The following is a 16,256-nucleotide window of genomic DNA, read 5'->3' as shown; positions in this document are numbered from 1 at the left end:
ATGTAATTATAATGAACACATTCAAATTTCAAATGCAGCTTCTGAAGGTCTCTAGCTAGTTTTAAGGAAAGTGCTAATCTCCTAAAGGATTCTTACACATCTTTTCCAAATTTAGTCCTTTTAAGCTGTTCAGTGATGATGTTCAGAGATGTGTACCCTGTGCCTTTTACAGTGGCTATAGTTACAGTTGTGACAGTGCCTGTCATCTTCGGATTAGACTGCAATTTCCTCTGATCTCCAAAAAGGAGATTCTAATTGGATGTGTGAAAACAGATTGATCAATGTGTTTGATTAGTTCAGTATCATTGTAAGCAAGTTCTCATCTCTATTCCCTTGTTGTCTGCACTTGGTTCAGTTTTGTGTTTAATATTTGGTGCTGGGTAAGATTTTCTTAGCTGAAATCTCTGCTGCTGCAAGTGCTGATCTTCCCCCTATTTGTGTCTATTGAACTTTCCTGATTATTTTTAGTTGCCTGCCAGATGTTCACATTTTGAAAGTGTAATGAAAAATAAAAGAGATGAGATGCATTGCATGAAAAAGCAAAAGTTCTGTAGCATACTTCTCCCATGCATTTTCTGACCATTGTGCAGGGTGATGGTTTAATGTTTCTTCATTTATTGTGTTACTGAGTTTGCTGATGCTCTAGTGTGACAGAGATGATAATACTCTTAGTGCAATTATATTTTTAAAGAGCTTTTTAATGTGATTAGATAATTAATATACCCTTTTTTGTAGAGTTTGTGTACACATACATGTGTACATATACATACATATACATATATGCATATGTGTATATAAAAATATGGACAGCCTGAAAAGGAATGTAATTAGGCTTTCCCAAGCTGTTTGATCTGTTTTATATTTAAGTTTTGAAGAAGCGACATACTTAGTTATTGCTGGAGGAAGGCTAGATCATTAGTGTCACTTATTCTGCAAAAGGAACAAATGGACAAATGGTTTAAATAATATCTGAGCCATAATATAAACAAATCAGGTGGATAATATATATTTTATAAAAGTATATTTCTTTTACAGTGAATGACTGGGTCATGTGGAACTCTCTGGGTGGAGCAGGAGACTGCTGCTGCCTTTGGCAGCATATTGGGTGGGGAGAAGGGAAGAATATTCCAAACTACAAGAGTGGAGGAACAGTGCTGTGCCTATTTAGTCAGGAGAACAGAATACTAAGAGGGGATCACATCAATGTGTACAAATATCTCCAAGGTGGATGTCAAGAGGATGGTGCCAGACCCTTTTTGTTGTCCCCAGCGACAGGATGAGGAGCAATGGCCATAAACTGAAACAAAGGAAGTTCCACCTCAAAATGAAGAACTTCTTCACACTGAGGTTACAGAGCACTGGGAGTGCTGCCCAGGGGGGCCGTGGAGTCTCCATCTCTGGAGACATTCAAACCCACCTGGATGAGCTCCTGTGTCACTGCTCCTGTGACCCTGCCTTGGTAGGGTTGGCCTGGACATTCTCCAGAGGTCCCTTCCAACCCAACTATTCTGTGAGTCTGGGAGATTTACAGAAAGAGGCTGGAGACCTCTGTTGCAGACAGAAATGGATGAGAGGAGCAATTCTATCAGCAGGCCTCAGTAGGAAACTTCCCAAGGATATAAAGAACAGTCCAGTTTCATGCAACTAGGAAGATTTCTAACATGGGCCTATTTTTATAATTAATTTATTTACATTACATTTACATTTTACATTATATTTAATCACTTTACATTATAATTAATTTCTTTGCATTTACATTGGAGATAATAGCAAACTGGCCTGCTCAGCCCAGGCTTTTTATCTTTAGCAATAGTCAGTAGTGGCACTTCTTTCTGAAGTGGCCCTTTCCCTTCTTGGGTTCTCTGCCATGTTCTGTCAAATCACAGTTTGGGCCATCTTTAGCTAGAGGATACATCTGGGCCGTGGTGAGTAGCCATGGATTGATGAGTATGTGTGAAATTTTTTAACATCTTTGGTTACATTTTTTTCTGTAAAAACCAGCAGCAATTAGTGCAATAATTTATTTATGTAGTGTGTGAGAAATACCTCCTTAGGCTTGTTTTAAGCCTGCTGCCAGATGGTCTAATTACATGGCCCCCATTCTAGTGCCTGTGAACAGCACAGACCAACCATTCCATGCCACTGGTAACTAGAGAGCATTGTAATAATCCCTGTTTTCCTCACGCTTCAGGGATCCCAGTCTCACAGCCTCTGCAGCTCCTCACAGTAGAAACTGCTCCATCCCTTTGATTTCTCTCATTATTAGCCTGCCCTCTTTTATTTCTTCAGTACTTCTGTCTCTCTGCAGCTCGGACTGTGGGCGTTGCTCAGATCTGTGCAGTGGCGTTGTTTTGACTGTATTGTCTGATGTTCCTTTTCTAATATCTCATTTAGCATCTTTGAGGATTGGGCTGAAGCAATTGACTCAAAGATCTCTTTTCTGGTTGTTATTGCTGTAATATAAGCCCAGCTTTTTATATAAATATTTTTAAATTAATTTTTGTTCTTAACATTTACTCATTAGTGCAGAATTTTAGCAATGTTTTATTCCTATTTAATCACTATATTAAGGCGTATTGCTGTTTTTTCACAATCAACTCTATTTCTGAATATCCTAAGGAATTTTGTGTTGTCAATGCATATTGACACTTTAGACATCTATTGCTCTTTAAATTAATTTTGAGTGGGCTCATAGGATAGATCCCAGCTTGAATCTTGGAGGAAGTACCTATTGGGAATTTATTTGTATTTTTTGTGAACATTCTACTTTCATTCTTTATTTTTTATGTTTTAACAAATCACTCATCCTGAGGAGACCCATTCCTTTCTTCCCATGTAAATGTCATTTCTTTAGGATCATTAAAGGGAGACCATATCAAAGTTGTTCATTGTGGGTTTTTTGTGTTTGTGTTTTTTAAATCAAACCACACTGACTGGCTGGTCCACTTTTATTGGGGTCTGCAGTCTGTTTAAAAAAGTCCAGTAGTTTTGTTTGGCAAGGTATTAGTGTAGAAAACCCTACTGGTTTTTGTCAATATTACATTTACATGGTGTAGCTAGAAATTAATTTTGTAGGGTTCTGTCCCTATCTCACCTCCCCAGTTTCTATCCAGTTTTTCTGACCTTTTCATCACATTTCTCTGGATCCTTTTAAAAGCTGATGGTGTAGCTGCCATTTTCTGCTGCTATGATACAAGACATAGTCTGTGATTGATTTTGACACAATGTACAGATTTTATTCCTTTGAAGGTTCCTAGAAAATATCTAATCTTACTTGAATGACTAAATACCTGATTATTTGTTTTGTCCAGACATTCTCCTACTTTAATTTGTATGTGTTTTGCAAGAATATTTGATTAACATATGTATTTTGGACATCATAAATTAACTCATATGTTGAAACATCAAATAGAGAAAAAATTCTAATTGCTTATATCAGTTTAAATTTAGTAATGAAATGCTGTAGAAGATATTTGTATATGTATTAATTTGAGAGCAAAATTATAATTCCTGAAATGAAAAAATAATTTGTTTATAAATCATGAGGTGCACAGCTTTCAGTTAAAAAACCCCAAGCTACGTAAATATTTGCCTTTTTAATAGAGAATATGAGGGTTTGGGGATTTTTTTTTTTTTTTTTTTTTTTTTTTTTTTGGTGGAATGGCAAATTAGAATGGTCTGATAAGTTTTGTCAAAGCTTTCCTGCTTTTCTCACTGGGACAGTATTTTTCTAGTCAGATATTGTTGGGAGTCTTGGCATCCCATTGTTTTTCTATGGTTACAGTTCTTGGTATTTTCCCCTTTTCTGCTTTAGAGAAAATAAGTCAAAACATATGCAAGTTCTATGAGATGCTGGTTGAGAGATGAAATTGTTGATAAGAACATAGAATTAGTCACAGATGAGTATAGACTTCTTTTTTTGTAGGTTAATCTTGTTAGTAAGTATTTTGAAAACACAGTCTGAAAGAGATTTCAGAGCAAACACATTAAACACTGTTGAAAAAAAGGCTGAGAAATGAAAAAATTAATGTTGTTCCCCAAGGAGGAGTTCCTTTGCATGCATTTATAAAATTTGATAGATTTATTGGGCATGCTACACTGCAACTTTATTGTAAGTAATACTTGTCCCAAATGGCAAATTATATTCTCACTGCCAATGTTGTTCTCTGTAGATGTTTATGTAACTTTCACTGTTGTGATGATTTTGCTAAAAATGTCTTGCAGTTTAAAAGAAGATTCCAATGCTTTTCTGCTTGTATAGAAAAAACTGGCAAGCTTTCCTCATTATCTTACAGTCACTGGAAGACACTTGACCCATCTTGACCTCTTCCTTTTATATTAGTTTCTCCATCTGAGTCATGCTACCAAAATGAAAGGGGAAAAAAAAAAAAGATTCATTGAGACTGGGCATTTATAAAATGTTTATTTTTTTGGAGGGGAGTGGGAGGTTTGGGTAATGATTTTACTTACTAAAATCCTAAGTAAGATATGTTATAGAGACAAAAGTTTGATTTAAAAAAAAAATATTTTAATGGAGAGGAGACTGGATTAGGATTTTACTCATCAAAATTGTGGGAAAACATATAAACAAAACTAGGGAATGAGCCAGCATCACTTTTTTTTTTTTTTTTTTAACTTGTGCTCTACAAATAGGGTAGCAAAGTAGCTTGGAGAGTAAATCAAAACAATGGACTGGAAACAGGCTTTTGGATGCAATTTTCCACTACCTTTTTGTTTAGTAGGTTGCACAGCTGTGTCTTCTTCAAATGTGTGAGAGTCCTGTGATACAGGAGAATGTGAAACAGCAGAATGGAACATAATATGTAAAAAGCCAGCAAAGAAAAGAATGCCTGATTTAGGAAATAAAAATTGTGGAAGGCACCTTTAGTTACCACTTTAGCCGAATGTGAAATTCAGTTTACATCTCTGGAAAGGGGATTGCAGTAAGAAGGATGTGCTACTAAACCTTATTAAACTCAGAGTATTTCACAATGACTTCTGGAGTTTGAGGCTGGTTGGGATTCTTTTTCCCTCTTTTAGCTGAAATCTGAGCCCATTCATCCCTCAGTATTTTCACAGAGAACTCTTTCACCATGTGAGTAAATGGGAACCACTACCAGAGCAGTCTGACTGCATATTTTCTTCGATGAATTGATCATGAGGCAAGGTGCAATGATGTTTGTGACCCTCCCATACTGCTGGTGGTAATTCCTTTGTTCACATTGCACGTGCAAGATAAACAAATGTCTATGCAAGATTTGCATTTTGGGCACAAAGTGGATCTTCCCAAGTCATTTTGTTTAAGTTACTCACCAATGCTACAACAAGTGGGAAGGCGTCATTGTTATTTTTCATTTAGAACAGCATCACAATGTTACTATGTGGGGAAAAAGAATCTGCTTTCTTTCAAATCTGCTGTCATTTGATTCTTTTCTCAGCTGCTTACGAAGCTGCCAACTAAAGTACTACTTACCATGAATACATTAGAGAAAAGTAAATTGGCACTTTCTGTAGAATGCAGCAATTTGCATTCCCCTCTCTTTCAGAGTGCAATCTGTATTACATTCTTCAGAGTTTCAATATTTTTCTCCCGCTAAGAGATATCATCTTGTATTTCCTGGCACTTCAGCCAGAAACTTGTCCATTAAGATATTTTTCTTAATACTGATTTAACTTTCACTAACGTATTTGCTCTTGTAATCAGCCTCATAATTATATTCTCATCTGGCTTTAAATTATTGCTTTTAAGGCTTTAGCTTCAGCAACTGAAGATGGAGTCAGTTCAGCTCCAGTGTATAACTTCCAACCAAAGCACTGCAGCAATATTTGCTTTCCTTTATGACATAATATCTTCTTTGGCATCTTGACCAGCTTCTTTCAGCTTACTTCTCTAACTCCAGTCCCTGTAATATTTCTTTTTGGGTCACCCTCAAATCATTGAAAGAAAACACTCATTTGTGTAAAGCCTGTACCCTGTGGCAATTTTGCCAAAAAAAAAAACCCCAAAAAACCAACCCTAAAACTGCAATTAACACAATCAAATGAAAAGTGTTCGGTGATTTAGAGATTTGTCCTGCTGAAGGTGCTGTGTCTCTGAAGTAGCCTGAGGGATATGAAAATGCAGCCTCATAGTCTGAAAAAATTTGTCTTGTGCCTGAGCTCAGCTGGAGAACAACTCAGAGCTTTTGCAAAAACAAATTGTTCAGTGGGTGAACTGCATGAAAGTGCTGCTGGTTGGTTGCTTCCTCACTGTACGACGGATCCAGAAGGAAAGGGGACTTCGCACAGTCTGTGTTTAACTTCTGAAATGCCTTTGTCTGTGATGCTGGAATGTTATGTTAGATCTCAGAAAGACAAAGGTGAACAATTCAGTGACTTCTGCAATATACATGCAATATACGTTGTAATTTATGGCTTCTTGGCCTGTGTTACTGTTTACTTAAGAATATCCTTATCTTGAGGTGGCTGCTGTTGCTTATGACAAGATACTGGACTAGGTGATCATTTGGTCTAATTAATTTGATGCTAACCGTTCTCAGATTCATGGTAATTTTTGACTAAGAGAGTTGTAAGTTTTATTTTATGCTTCTTGTTTTAGAGAGGGAAAGATGAAAATATGAGTATTTTTATACATGTGTGAGATTTTAAAGAGAAAAAATTCAGTATCCCCATTTTCCAGCTCATTTCTGAAAACCCCACTGGTGTTCATATGGAATAGTTTCTCTTTGCTGATAAGAAAAATTCCAAGATCCATACCTGCATTTCAGGGTAATAGGTGGAAAGACATGAATTGATTGAAAAATGTAAGTAATAAGAAGGAGAAATTGTACAATCTCTAAGTGTTTCTAGTTACTGCATTAAGAATGCATCAGCATACAGTGAAACATTTCAGCATAAGATTTTTGCACATCCTTCTATTGAAGGAAGATAAAAGGTAAGGTTGTTCCCTCTGTCTGTTCCAACATGATGCATTAACAGTGTCAACACAGCAGTAAAGGCTTTTACTGTGTATAATTGTAAAATAATGCCAATAGGTAAATGGGAAAAGGATGTTTGGGGAGCAATTTCTAGATCTTGCTTTCTGCAAAATAAACACCACTTTAAAAAAAAAAAAGGGCTTTGGGTTTTGGATGACAGTAAAAGTGGTGCAGGATGCCAGAACACCAAAGCAACTGCACCGGAGCAGAGCAGTAATCCACCTAGCACTATTGCTTTCCTTTGATGGTGATTAGAACCACATGCTCCAAAGGAAAATGCTTATAATGGGCAATTAAAGGATCTGCACATAGCAGGCTTTTTTTCTCCCCTCTGCTTTCCCTCCCCCAGTTGTCATAAATTACTGGTTGGCCTTTACTCTGACGTGCAAGTCTGACAAAACCTAGAAGGAACAGGAAATGATCTAAGTGTGGTTTTAGACAGTTTTTTTTCATTACCTACATAATAAGAAAAAAAACTCTCTACTTTCTACCTTTTAGAACCTTTTGGAAACATTTAAAGATCTTAAAAAAAAAAATATCTAAAAGGAAGATCATATCAAATAAAACAAGCAATAAGAACTGAGAACTTTCTCCAGCAGACAAAGTAGACACTGTCGTGCTGATACTCCTGGGTACAAAAGCAGAAGTAACATGTCTTTTTAAAAAACAACCAAATGAAACAAACATGTAAAAAAAGAAACAAAACCCCAGCCAAACAAAAAAAAAAAAAAAAAAAAAATTCTGCTTGCAGGGAGTAGTATTAGCTGTAAGAATGAGCTTGCTGAAGGCTTTTTTTAAACTTTAGCATACACTAGAGCATTTTTGCTCTGTTTTTGTATCTGTGCTGAGGGCAAAGTTACTGAAAATAGTAACTAAGCTTGTGAAACTCTAAAGTGACTTATTAAAGCTTACTTAGGTGCAGCTCTTGTCAAAGATGTGTATTTGCAGGGGAGATCAGGATACTTGGAGTCTGCTGGAAATGTTATGGTGGCGAGACACCTGCATGATCCAGTGTTGTTCTTACATGTCCAGCCAAATATATTGCAGGTCCTACTTAGTGAATAGAAAAGTGTTAATTAGAGCAATTAAGGAGAAATTAATCTCTTTTCATTGAAGGAAGATTTTAGGGCTCTTGAAAGAGCAAAAGTAGTGTCTTTCATAAAAGAGTGCAGCAGAGTCAACAAGCGAGTCGTTGGATACGGGATGTGACTGTTTCCGTCAGGATATGTGTCCAAACCTCAGAACCATGAAAGCACACATAGCTTCTGTTCAAAGATTGTGGCTATCTGCAGGCTTCACAACCCATTGACCATTTTACACCCTTGGATAAATAAATTGTGCATAGAGTCAGGAAGTGATAAGTATTAGGGTTCCAAAAATACCATAGTTTTTTTTTCCCCTCTTCCGTTTATTTTCATGGGAAGGTTTAGGGAGTGGAGAAATACCATGATGATTCTAAATGCCCAGGGTATGGTACTGAGGGCTGTATTTTGTCTTGATCACAACAATCTACACAAGTGGCTGCTGTTTTGGCCTGCAAGATTTCACAACAGAACGTTGCCTTTGTTATCTAAATAATGCTGCCTCTACTTTGAGAGTCATTCTTTGGTTGCATCACCTTTAGTTCGTACTGAATAAAATTCAACTACTTAATAACATACTGTTTTTCAAAATCTACCTTTTCTACAGAGAGGGAAAAGACCTCTAATAATAATAAGACCCTAAAACTTCAAGATCATATAGTGCTCTAGGATTTTTTTGGGTTTTTTTTGTGTTATTAAATTACATGGAGAAAAACAGTAATTGATTGTAAGCTGCTACAGAAGACTAACCTAGAAATAAAAATAATGGATCAGTCTTGTTTGAAAGACAGCCATGAGAAGAAATGGGTATGTAACGCATCCTTTTTCATATTTTGCAATAAATTTATTTCTCATCTAGTTGTAGAATTTGGCTTTTGAATGAGGTGATTTTTCTTAGAGTTGATTTCTGAATCAAGTTGCTGTGGTGTTCGTTTCATTGTTTAGTTAATTCTATGCTTGGTTGCTATGGAAATACTTATTTACGGAGCTAATGCTTAATGGTGTCAAACAGATGCTACTGGCAACTAAGAATCCTTTCTATTTGATCAATGAAAGACTCAGAAGTAGAAACTCAATTTTGTGCTCATTTTTCTCCATTAAAATTTTGGAGCATGGAATGGAATGGATGTTCTCAAATAGGACAAGTTTATTTTCTTTATAAGCATTAAAGCACACATTGAATCTCCCAAAAAGTGTAATCAGTGAAACAAAATCCTATTTTAGGTTTAGGGAATCATACAGCAATGATACAAATTTTAACACTGTGTGTGGCTTTAGACAGTGTGCATGCTTCAGCTTGGGAAAAGAAGAATAGTGTTGGTTTTATTCAGCTTTTAAAATTGATTTTTAGATTTCTAAAGCTCTGAAACACTTTTTTTTTCTTGCAGCTGTGTATTTTAAATCTCTGCATAAGCATTAGTATTGTTCTTACTATAACTTTTTACTAGCAAATAATTTTAGAGTAACTAAACTGATATGTTTTTGTATTTTATAAGTTAAACTATTAAGAAAAATCACTGTACAATTGTCTAGTCAAATATATTTTAAGATTAAAATTTTTTAGAAAGGGTTTAAAAATGCTTAGTGTACAGCAATTTCAGTGGTTTATAGCTTGACAAAAGTAAAATCCATACTCTTTTATCATGCTTAAGCCTTTGGAAGTTGAAAATACTCCTCAAACAGGTCTTTAGACAAATGGAGTTGTGGTATTTGTACAAAGAAGGTCTAAAAAGCCTCCGCCCTCCATGGCATCAACTATTCTGACAGACACATCTATTCCTGGCCCTGGAACCACTGGGTGCACTGCCACAGGAAAGATAACCTTTCCTATGGAAAAGGAATTAAAACCCAAACCACCCCCTGAAGCCCTGCTGGTTCGCCTTGATTGTCTTCTCCCATTTCTCATCTGTTTTTACTTTACTTAGACTATAAACTTCTCAGAGGAGCACTTACTGCCTTTTATTCTGTGAAGAACAGTGTTGCCTTGCTGCTGCTGTTGGAGCTCAAAGCTGGTTTAGGGAAGGCCTCTGTTACCATTTTTTATTTTTTTTAGCGTGTTTCTGATGTTGCTAACAATGTGTGCTTTGCCAAAGTTCTGTCCTTAAGCGTTGGTGATGGTTAGGTTGATATCCTTGTGTTCAGCTAGCATGGGATCTCTTCTGAACTACATGGGAATATTGCTTTTATTGTCTGAGAAAACATAGGCCTGATGCCTACTGTCAATTTTTCTGCATATATGTAGTGTTCATTGTTCAAAACAGCAACTTTGGGAAGAATTTGTTGAGCTTTAACAACCTTTTTAGCCTTAAAAAACTTATTTTCAGAGATGCAAATTCATTCTCTTGAGGCTCTTAGCCTGTTTTGAGTGACGAGTTTCAGTTTGACCTACACTGGCTGATGATGGCCAAAAAAGTCACTTGTACTTAAACGGGTTCTGTAAGCTGGCTTGTCTTCTTTTAACCACCTTGAAATTTATTTCAGAGACCAAATAGAATCAATTGTTATAGTTCAAAGTAATACAGACCCTGATGTTACAGAACAAGGCACGGTGTATGTGTGGGTTTTTGTTTTGGTTAGTTTTTTTTCTATTTGAAGCTATTTTTTATTGAAGCTGTCCTTCAAACCCCTGATCTGCTTGTCAGGCAATTATACAAGACCAGGAAAGAGGTTCATGGCTCTCTGGGTGAACTGGGAAAACTCTGGGGTTGGAGTCAGGCTGATAGGAGAACTTCTCCAGTCTGACTGGTAATGTCCTACACACATTTCTGGAGGGAATGGCTGTAGATTTGCCACTTTTCAGAAGTTCATCTGCAATATCAGAACCCACTGAAGTTGGATTTTCAGAGGAGCTCCGATATGGGAGATTGCTGTTTTGTTGCTGCTGCCCATGGACGCTCAAAGCTGAAGCATGTGGGTTACTAAGCAGAAGTCTAAGTTGAAGCTTGGAACTTTTATGACTCAAGTCCATCCTAGATAAGGTGTTTCTTGATGGAGGAGGTGAGGGAAGAACGTTATGTGCAATGGATTACAAAATCTTAGTATTACAGAGTACAGATCTTTCTGCAACAAGTCTCATGGTTGCAAAATCAGAAATTGCTGAGGCTGTGCCTAAGACCTATTTTAAGTTTTCTTGGTCTGTTCACAGTAGGTCAAAATAAATGGTGTCTTTTCACTCCTGTTGTAAGATTAGTGTGACTCTGGGAATATTTTGTAAGTTTTTTTGATGCACAGTAACTAAATAAAACTTTAACTACTAAGCTCTCAACAAAAAATCATGCCAGAAATGCTGCTTGTTTAGTATTCCAGATTTAACTTGCAAAACAAGGAGTTAGGCTAATTAAACTAAGTCTGGTAGGTAGTGAGAGAAAGAATAGAATTTTCTTGGTGCAAAGGAGAAAATTTTTCTTTAAAGGGAGAAATAGAATTTATCAGCTGTTAACCTTTAAAATCATCACCCTGCTTGTCTTTCAAGCCCTGGCCATTCTGCAGAAGGTGTGTTAAGGAATATCCTGCTGCTTTCTCCAGAAATTGTTTTTGTAGGAGAGGCTTTCTGGATTTTGAGTGCCATCTTGTGGTGCATTCTAAGCACCTAAGGAAAGGTAATCCCCCTTTCACTTCTAACCTGCGAGGATTTACTTAGTGCAGAGCTGTACCAAGTTGGATTTACCATAGAAAAATAGTAATTGTTCATAGAGATGTATTTTTTTTCCCCCAGTGGTGCTTAGCAGCAGAAATTGCTACTTTGTACCTAAAATTATCATCAGTTCATTTTAATTATTTTGATGTGTAGCACAGGGAATGACCCCTGAAAATGTGACAGACTGTGGTAGCCTGCTGGCTGTGTTAATATATTGCCTTGTCTTCTCTCAGGAGATATGGTTTCTAATTCATTGTGATTTATAATGAATTAAAGAAAAATCTGATAGCAAAGTACATGTAAACTGAAGTTCTATTCCTTTCAAAACTGTTTGTTTCACTGCTGTAAAATTGGTATCAGTGGAGAAGCTTAAATCTTCTGGTTTAAATGACAACAGAAAATTTTCAGTGATAAGTTCAAGCTGTGAAATTTTTAATTTAAATAAAACTCTGCATAAAATGATGCTCCGCCATTTAAAATATCAAACAATTATGAAAATAGTTAGGAAGATTTTTCTGCCTTGTGCTTACTGGGTGAGCATGGGTCACTAGAACCTATTTATTTACCATAGCACGGCTAAAACCAAAAGGACGGTTTTGAACCTTTTCAGTCACCAAGATTGAGCCCCAAAATTGTAGCTCATGTGAGCATGTGTACGTGTACATGAGGCTTAAAGGATGAATAAAGAAGTTGCAGTAAATAGTTTGGTTCAGAAATTTTCTGGAGTAAGCAAGATGTTTATGGGTTTGGTATTTCGTTTGTTAGTTGTGTGTTTTTTTTAAATTATCATTGTGAGCTCATTTGTAGCAAATAAATAAAATCAGTTAACATACCACATATTCAAAAGAAAAATAAATTACTCTGAGAGAAAAACCTCTTTTGTGTCCCCTAATGGAGGCTGCAAGATTACGAGCGAGCTGACGCAACTCTGTGGCCCATTAGTATCAAAGGTTACTAATACAACTAACAAAACCCATGTGGACAGCTGATCTTTGCTGCTGATTGAGGCAAAAGTTAATGAAGCAGATTAATGCAGTCCCTGTGTGCGGGGACAGAATGAAACCAAAAGATTTACTGATGTTCAATACAGTAAGGAAACGTCAATCTAGAAAGAGATGCTTCACAATGAAGAAAATTTAATCAAACCACTCAAACAAACAAACAAATGAAAAGAAGTAGCCCGGTTGGGCAAGATGTTGCTAAAACTAAACACATCATGGCAAAATGAGTATGGGCACAGAATGTTGGTCATTATCTTACTGTTTGTCAGTGATAGTTAAAAAAAAAAAAAAATACATGGTAGCTAGATTACTCACTTTAAAAAATCCCCCAAACTCTCAAATACCTAAATTCTTAATTCTTGATTTTGATCTGCTTGCTTTGCCCAGTATTACCCAGTACAATTTTCTGATAGAGCACAACTTACTCCCAGTTCAAGCACATGCTTCATGGTAGATCTCTTCATTTTTCCTAGCAAGTAGATGTCATAACTATTAACTTTAAACAGGGTTAAGTGGCATCTCTGTGAAGACAACTGAAGAGAAAAAGAGCCTTTAAGTGCCTCCCTTGCCTAGGCACTGCTGACACGTCCCCACCTGTGATTTTTTTTGACATTTCTGCACTTTCCTCTGGACAAGCACCAGACTGGAACATTGTGTTTTCTCTATGGAAGTGCTGTTAGTCCCAGAGGAACAAAAACATACCTAGTTCTCACCTAAAAAATTAAGAAGAGCAGCTCCCAGGATTGCAAAATATTAATTGCCAAGTGGGGTATTGGCATGTTAACTGTGCTCTGTAGCGATGTAAAAGAGTGAAAAGCTATGTTTAATTTGTGAATACACATTTTGCAAATGGATTAATTTATCAGAGAATAATTAGAATCTGTTGAGAAGTCACGAAGACTGAAAGCTTTTGAAACAGAACAGACATCTGAATTTCATTTCTTGTATGTTGTTTTCAGTTTTTGTCAGTATAGAAGACAAATTAAGTGAGTGCTGTTGACGTACTTGAAGCTGATAGCATCTTCAGATTGTGTTGCTGACGTTCTTTTGTGGGTTTGGTGGGTTTAGTGAGCTTATTCAGAATATGGGGCTTTGTAGCCATGTTCAAGCAAAGCCTAACAAAACCTCCTGAAGGAAATCTTTTTAAAAATACCAAATTTTAACCTCTCTTTGGAGAGATTTTTGCCCCCTTTAAAAGTACGTGATTTAATGTATTGTTTTCTTCACAAAAATTGCTTCTGTTTGCATAATTCTGAAAGAAAAAATATTTTGGAGGTTTTAGGCTAGATTTGCTTTTGTATGTTGAAGTGAATAGGAGCAGGAAAGCAGCATCACCATCAGATTTAAAGTGTATGTTGAATGATTTATAAGCAATCCTAAAATATTGAAATAAGGCCATATTATTCTCTCGTCATGCTATCTCTGTTGCATGCAATTTATTTAAACTTTTCTTTAGGGCTCTTGCTGGGTAGCATTAACTGAGAATATGGCCCAAAGTACATTTGAAAAAACAAAGGGATTTGATTATGTGATGCATTTTTCATTGCATCACATAATCAAAATTTATGTCACTGCTGTTTTTCAACATGAACATATTATAACCTTTTATTAATTACCTTTAGACATTAATTACCATTAACACATTACCTTTTATTAATATTTTATTCTTTTTTTTGTCTTTACAGATGATACTTTGGGATTGGGATTTGAAGCAATGGTACAAGCCCTATTACCAGGTCAGTATTTTGTGAATTTAATTGTCTTTTTTTTTTTTTTTTTTTTTGTGAAATGTGATTGAGTACAGATTTCAAAACGATAAAATTTCAGTTCTTCTGTTGATGCTGTATTTGTCTATTTTTCCCTCTGTCTCTTATATTGTAGTACAGAGAATTATGCAAAATGAAAACTAATCACTTTTGTTTGGACAAATTTTTTATAATTTCTTTCAGTAGAATAAGGGTTAATAAAAATTATGAGGTTGTGGAAATGGTACCTCTGTAAGGGGCTCTAACAATTTGACTGTCAAAATTTGTTGATATTGTTGGAAGAGAAAGAATAGTAAGTTTAATGCTGAGACAAAGTAATGAAAATAGAAATTTTAAAATTGCCAACAGATTTTAAATAGAGAAAAAGACTGAAAGTTAATGTTGAATTGTGAATTACTTATTATTGTGTGACAAAAACCTGCAGACACCGCTGTCTGAACACCTATATATATTTTCTTTCAAAGAAATCATGTTGCCTTGATTTTTTAAAATTTATTTTTGTTAAATTTGCAATGCGTAGGGTACTTACTTGAAACAGAGAACACCATGAAGTGTTTTGACGTGTTAATAGTTTGCAACATTTCCATCTATTCCAGAGTGCCGGCAGTGGGAGCGGAGTTGATCTCTCCGTGCTGAACGAGGCTCGGAACATGCTGACGGAGCTCCTGAGTGATCCATGTCTCCCACCACATGTGATCTCTTCCCTTCGAAGCATTAACAGCCTCATTGGTGCTTTCTCAGGAGCCTGCAGGCCAAAGGCCAGCCCATTCACACCCTTCCCTGGTTTCTTCCCCTGTCCTGAAATTGAGGATCCTGCTGAAAAAGATCGGAAGCTGCTCAAGGTCTAATGGCTTTTCTTTGCATTTGCGTGTGTGCTGCAGTTAAAAAAAAATAAAGGATAAATTCTCCTAGATAAGGAATGCTCCTGTGTGCATAGCAGGTTCTCTAGTGAGTACCTGTGGACAATGTTTAAGGTCAAAAGGGAGCAGCTGTGAAAAAACATTGAATTAAATGGAGATAGATACTAAAATGCAAATTCAAGTGGTTGATGGATAGACAGATACAAGTACTGGTCTGCACCCTGACCACAACATTCCTGAAAATAACAGCAAATATAAACTGAAGGTTTTATAGTCTCATGATATGGGACGAGCAGGGCTGTTCTTGATTCACAGAATCACAGAATAATGAGGTTGGAAGTGACCTCTAAGATCATCAAGTCCAACCTGTGCCCTAACACCACAACTAGACTATAGCACCAAGTGCCGAGTCCAGTCTATTTTTAAACATATCCAGAGATGGTGATTCCACCACCTCCCTAGGAAGACAATTCCAGTATTTTATTATTCTTTCAGTGAAAATTTTTTTCCTAATATTCAACCTAAACCTTCCCTGATGTAGCTTGAGACTGTGTCCTCTTGTTCTGCCAGTTGCTGTAGATAAAGAATTCTAGAGGATTCTTCCATATTCTTTATCTAACTATTACTGTCAGTGTGGCTTTTTAATTGACTTTTTTTCCCCATGAAATTTACTTTTGTGGACAGGAAACCAGCCATCACAAAGAAACAAATCAGCTATGTAAAAGGAAAAATATCCCTTCTTTTTCTTCAGCAAATCACTTTATGAGACCAGTTATCATTTCTCCATTACTCAGGGTTAATAGGTGAAAGCAAGAGTGTAGTTACTATATGAAATGCTAAGGAATGTACTGGGAAAAAAATTACAGTATAGAAACTCAGCTGCACCAGAGCTAATAATTCCAGACCAGTATTTACAGCTTGAGGCTGATTATT

At 36.3% G+C, this 16,256-nt stretch overlaps 1 protein-coding gene across 1 annotated transcript in view; it reads left to right on the top strand.

Moving 5' to 3' along the window:
• The window catches only part of PDE3B (phosphodiesterase 3B), an 83,286-nt gene that overhangs the window by 49,257 nt on the left and 17,773 nt on the right, over positions 1–16,256 (top strand). The window contains exons 2-3 of the mRNA XM_021525581.3: positions 14,383–14,433; positions 15,060–15,305. Coding sequence (XP_021381256.2) covers positions 14,383–14,433; positions 15,060–15,305 — 297 coding nt within the window. The remainder of the gene's footprint in view (positions 1–14,382; positions 14,434–15,059; positions 15,306–16,256) is intronic.

Source organism: Lonchura striata, chromosome 6, assembly GCF_046129695.1.
Source record: "Lonchura striata isolate bLonStr1 chromosome 6, bLonStr1.mat, whole genome shotgun sequence".
Classification (NCBI taxonomy): Eukaryota; Metazoa; Chordata; class Aves; order Passeriformes; family Estrildidae; genus Lonchura; species Lonchura striata.
Note: the sequence above shows the minus strand (reverse complement) of the source record. Positions and strands in the feature narration are given on the sequence as shown.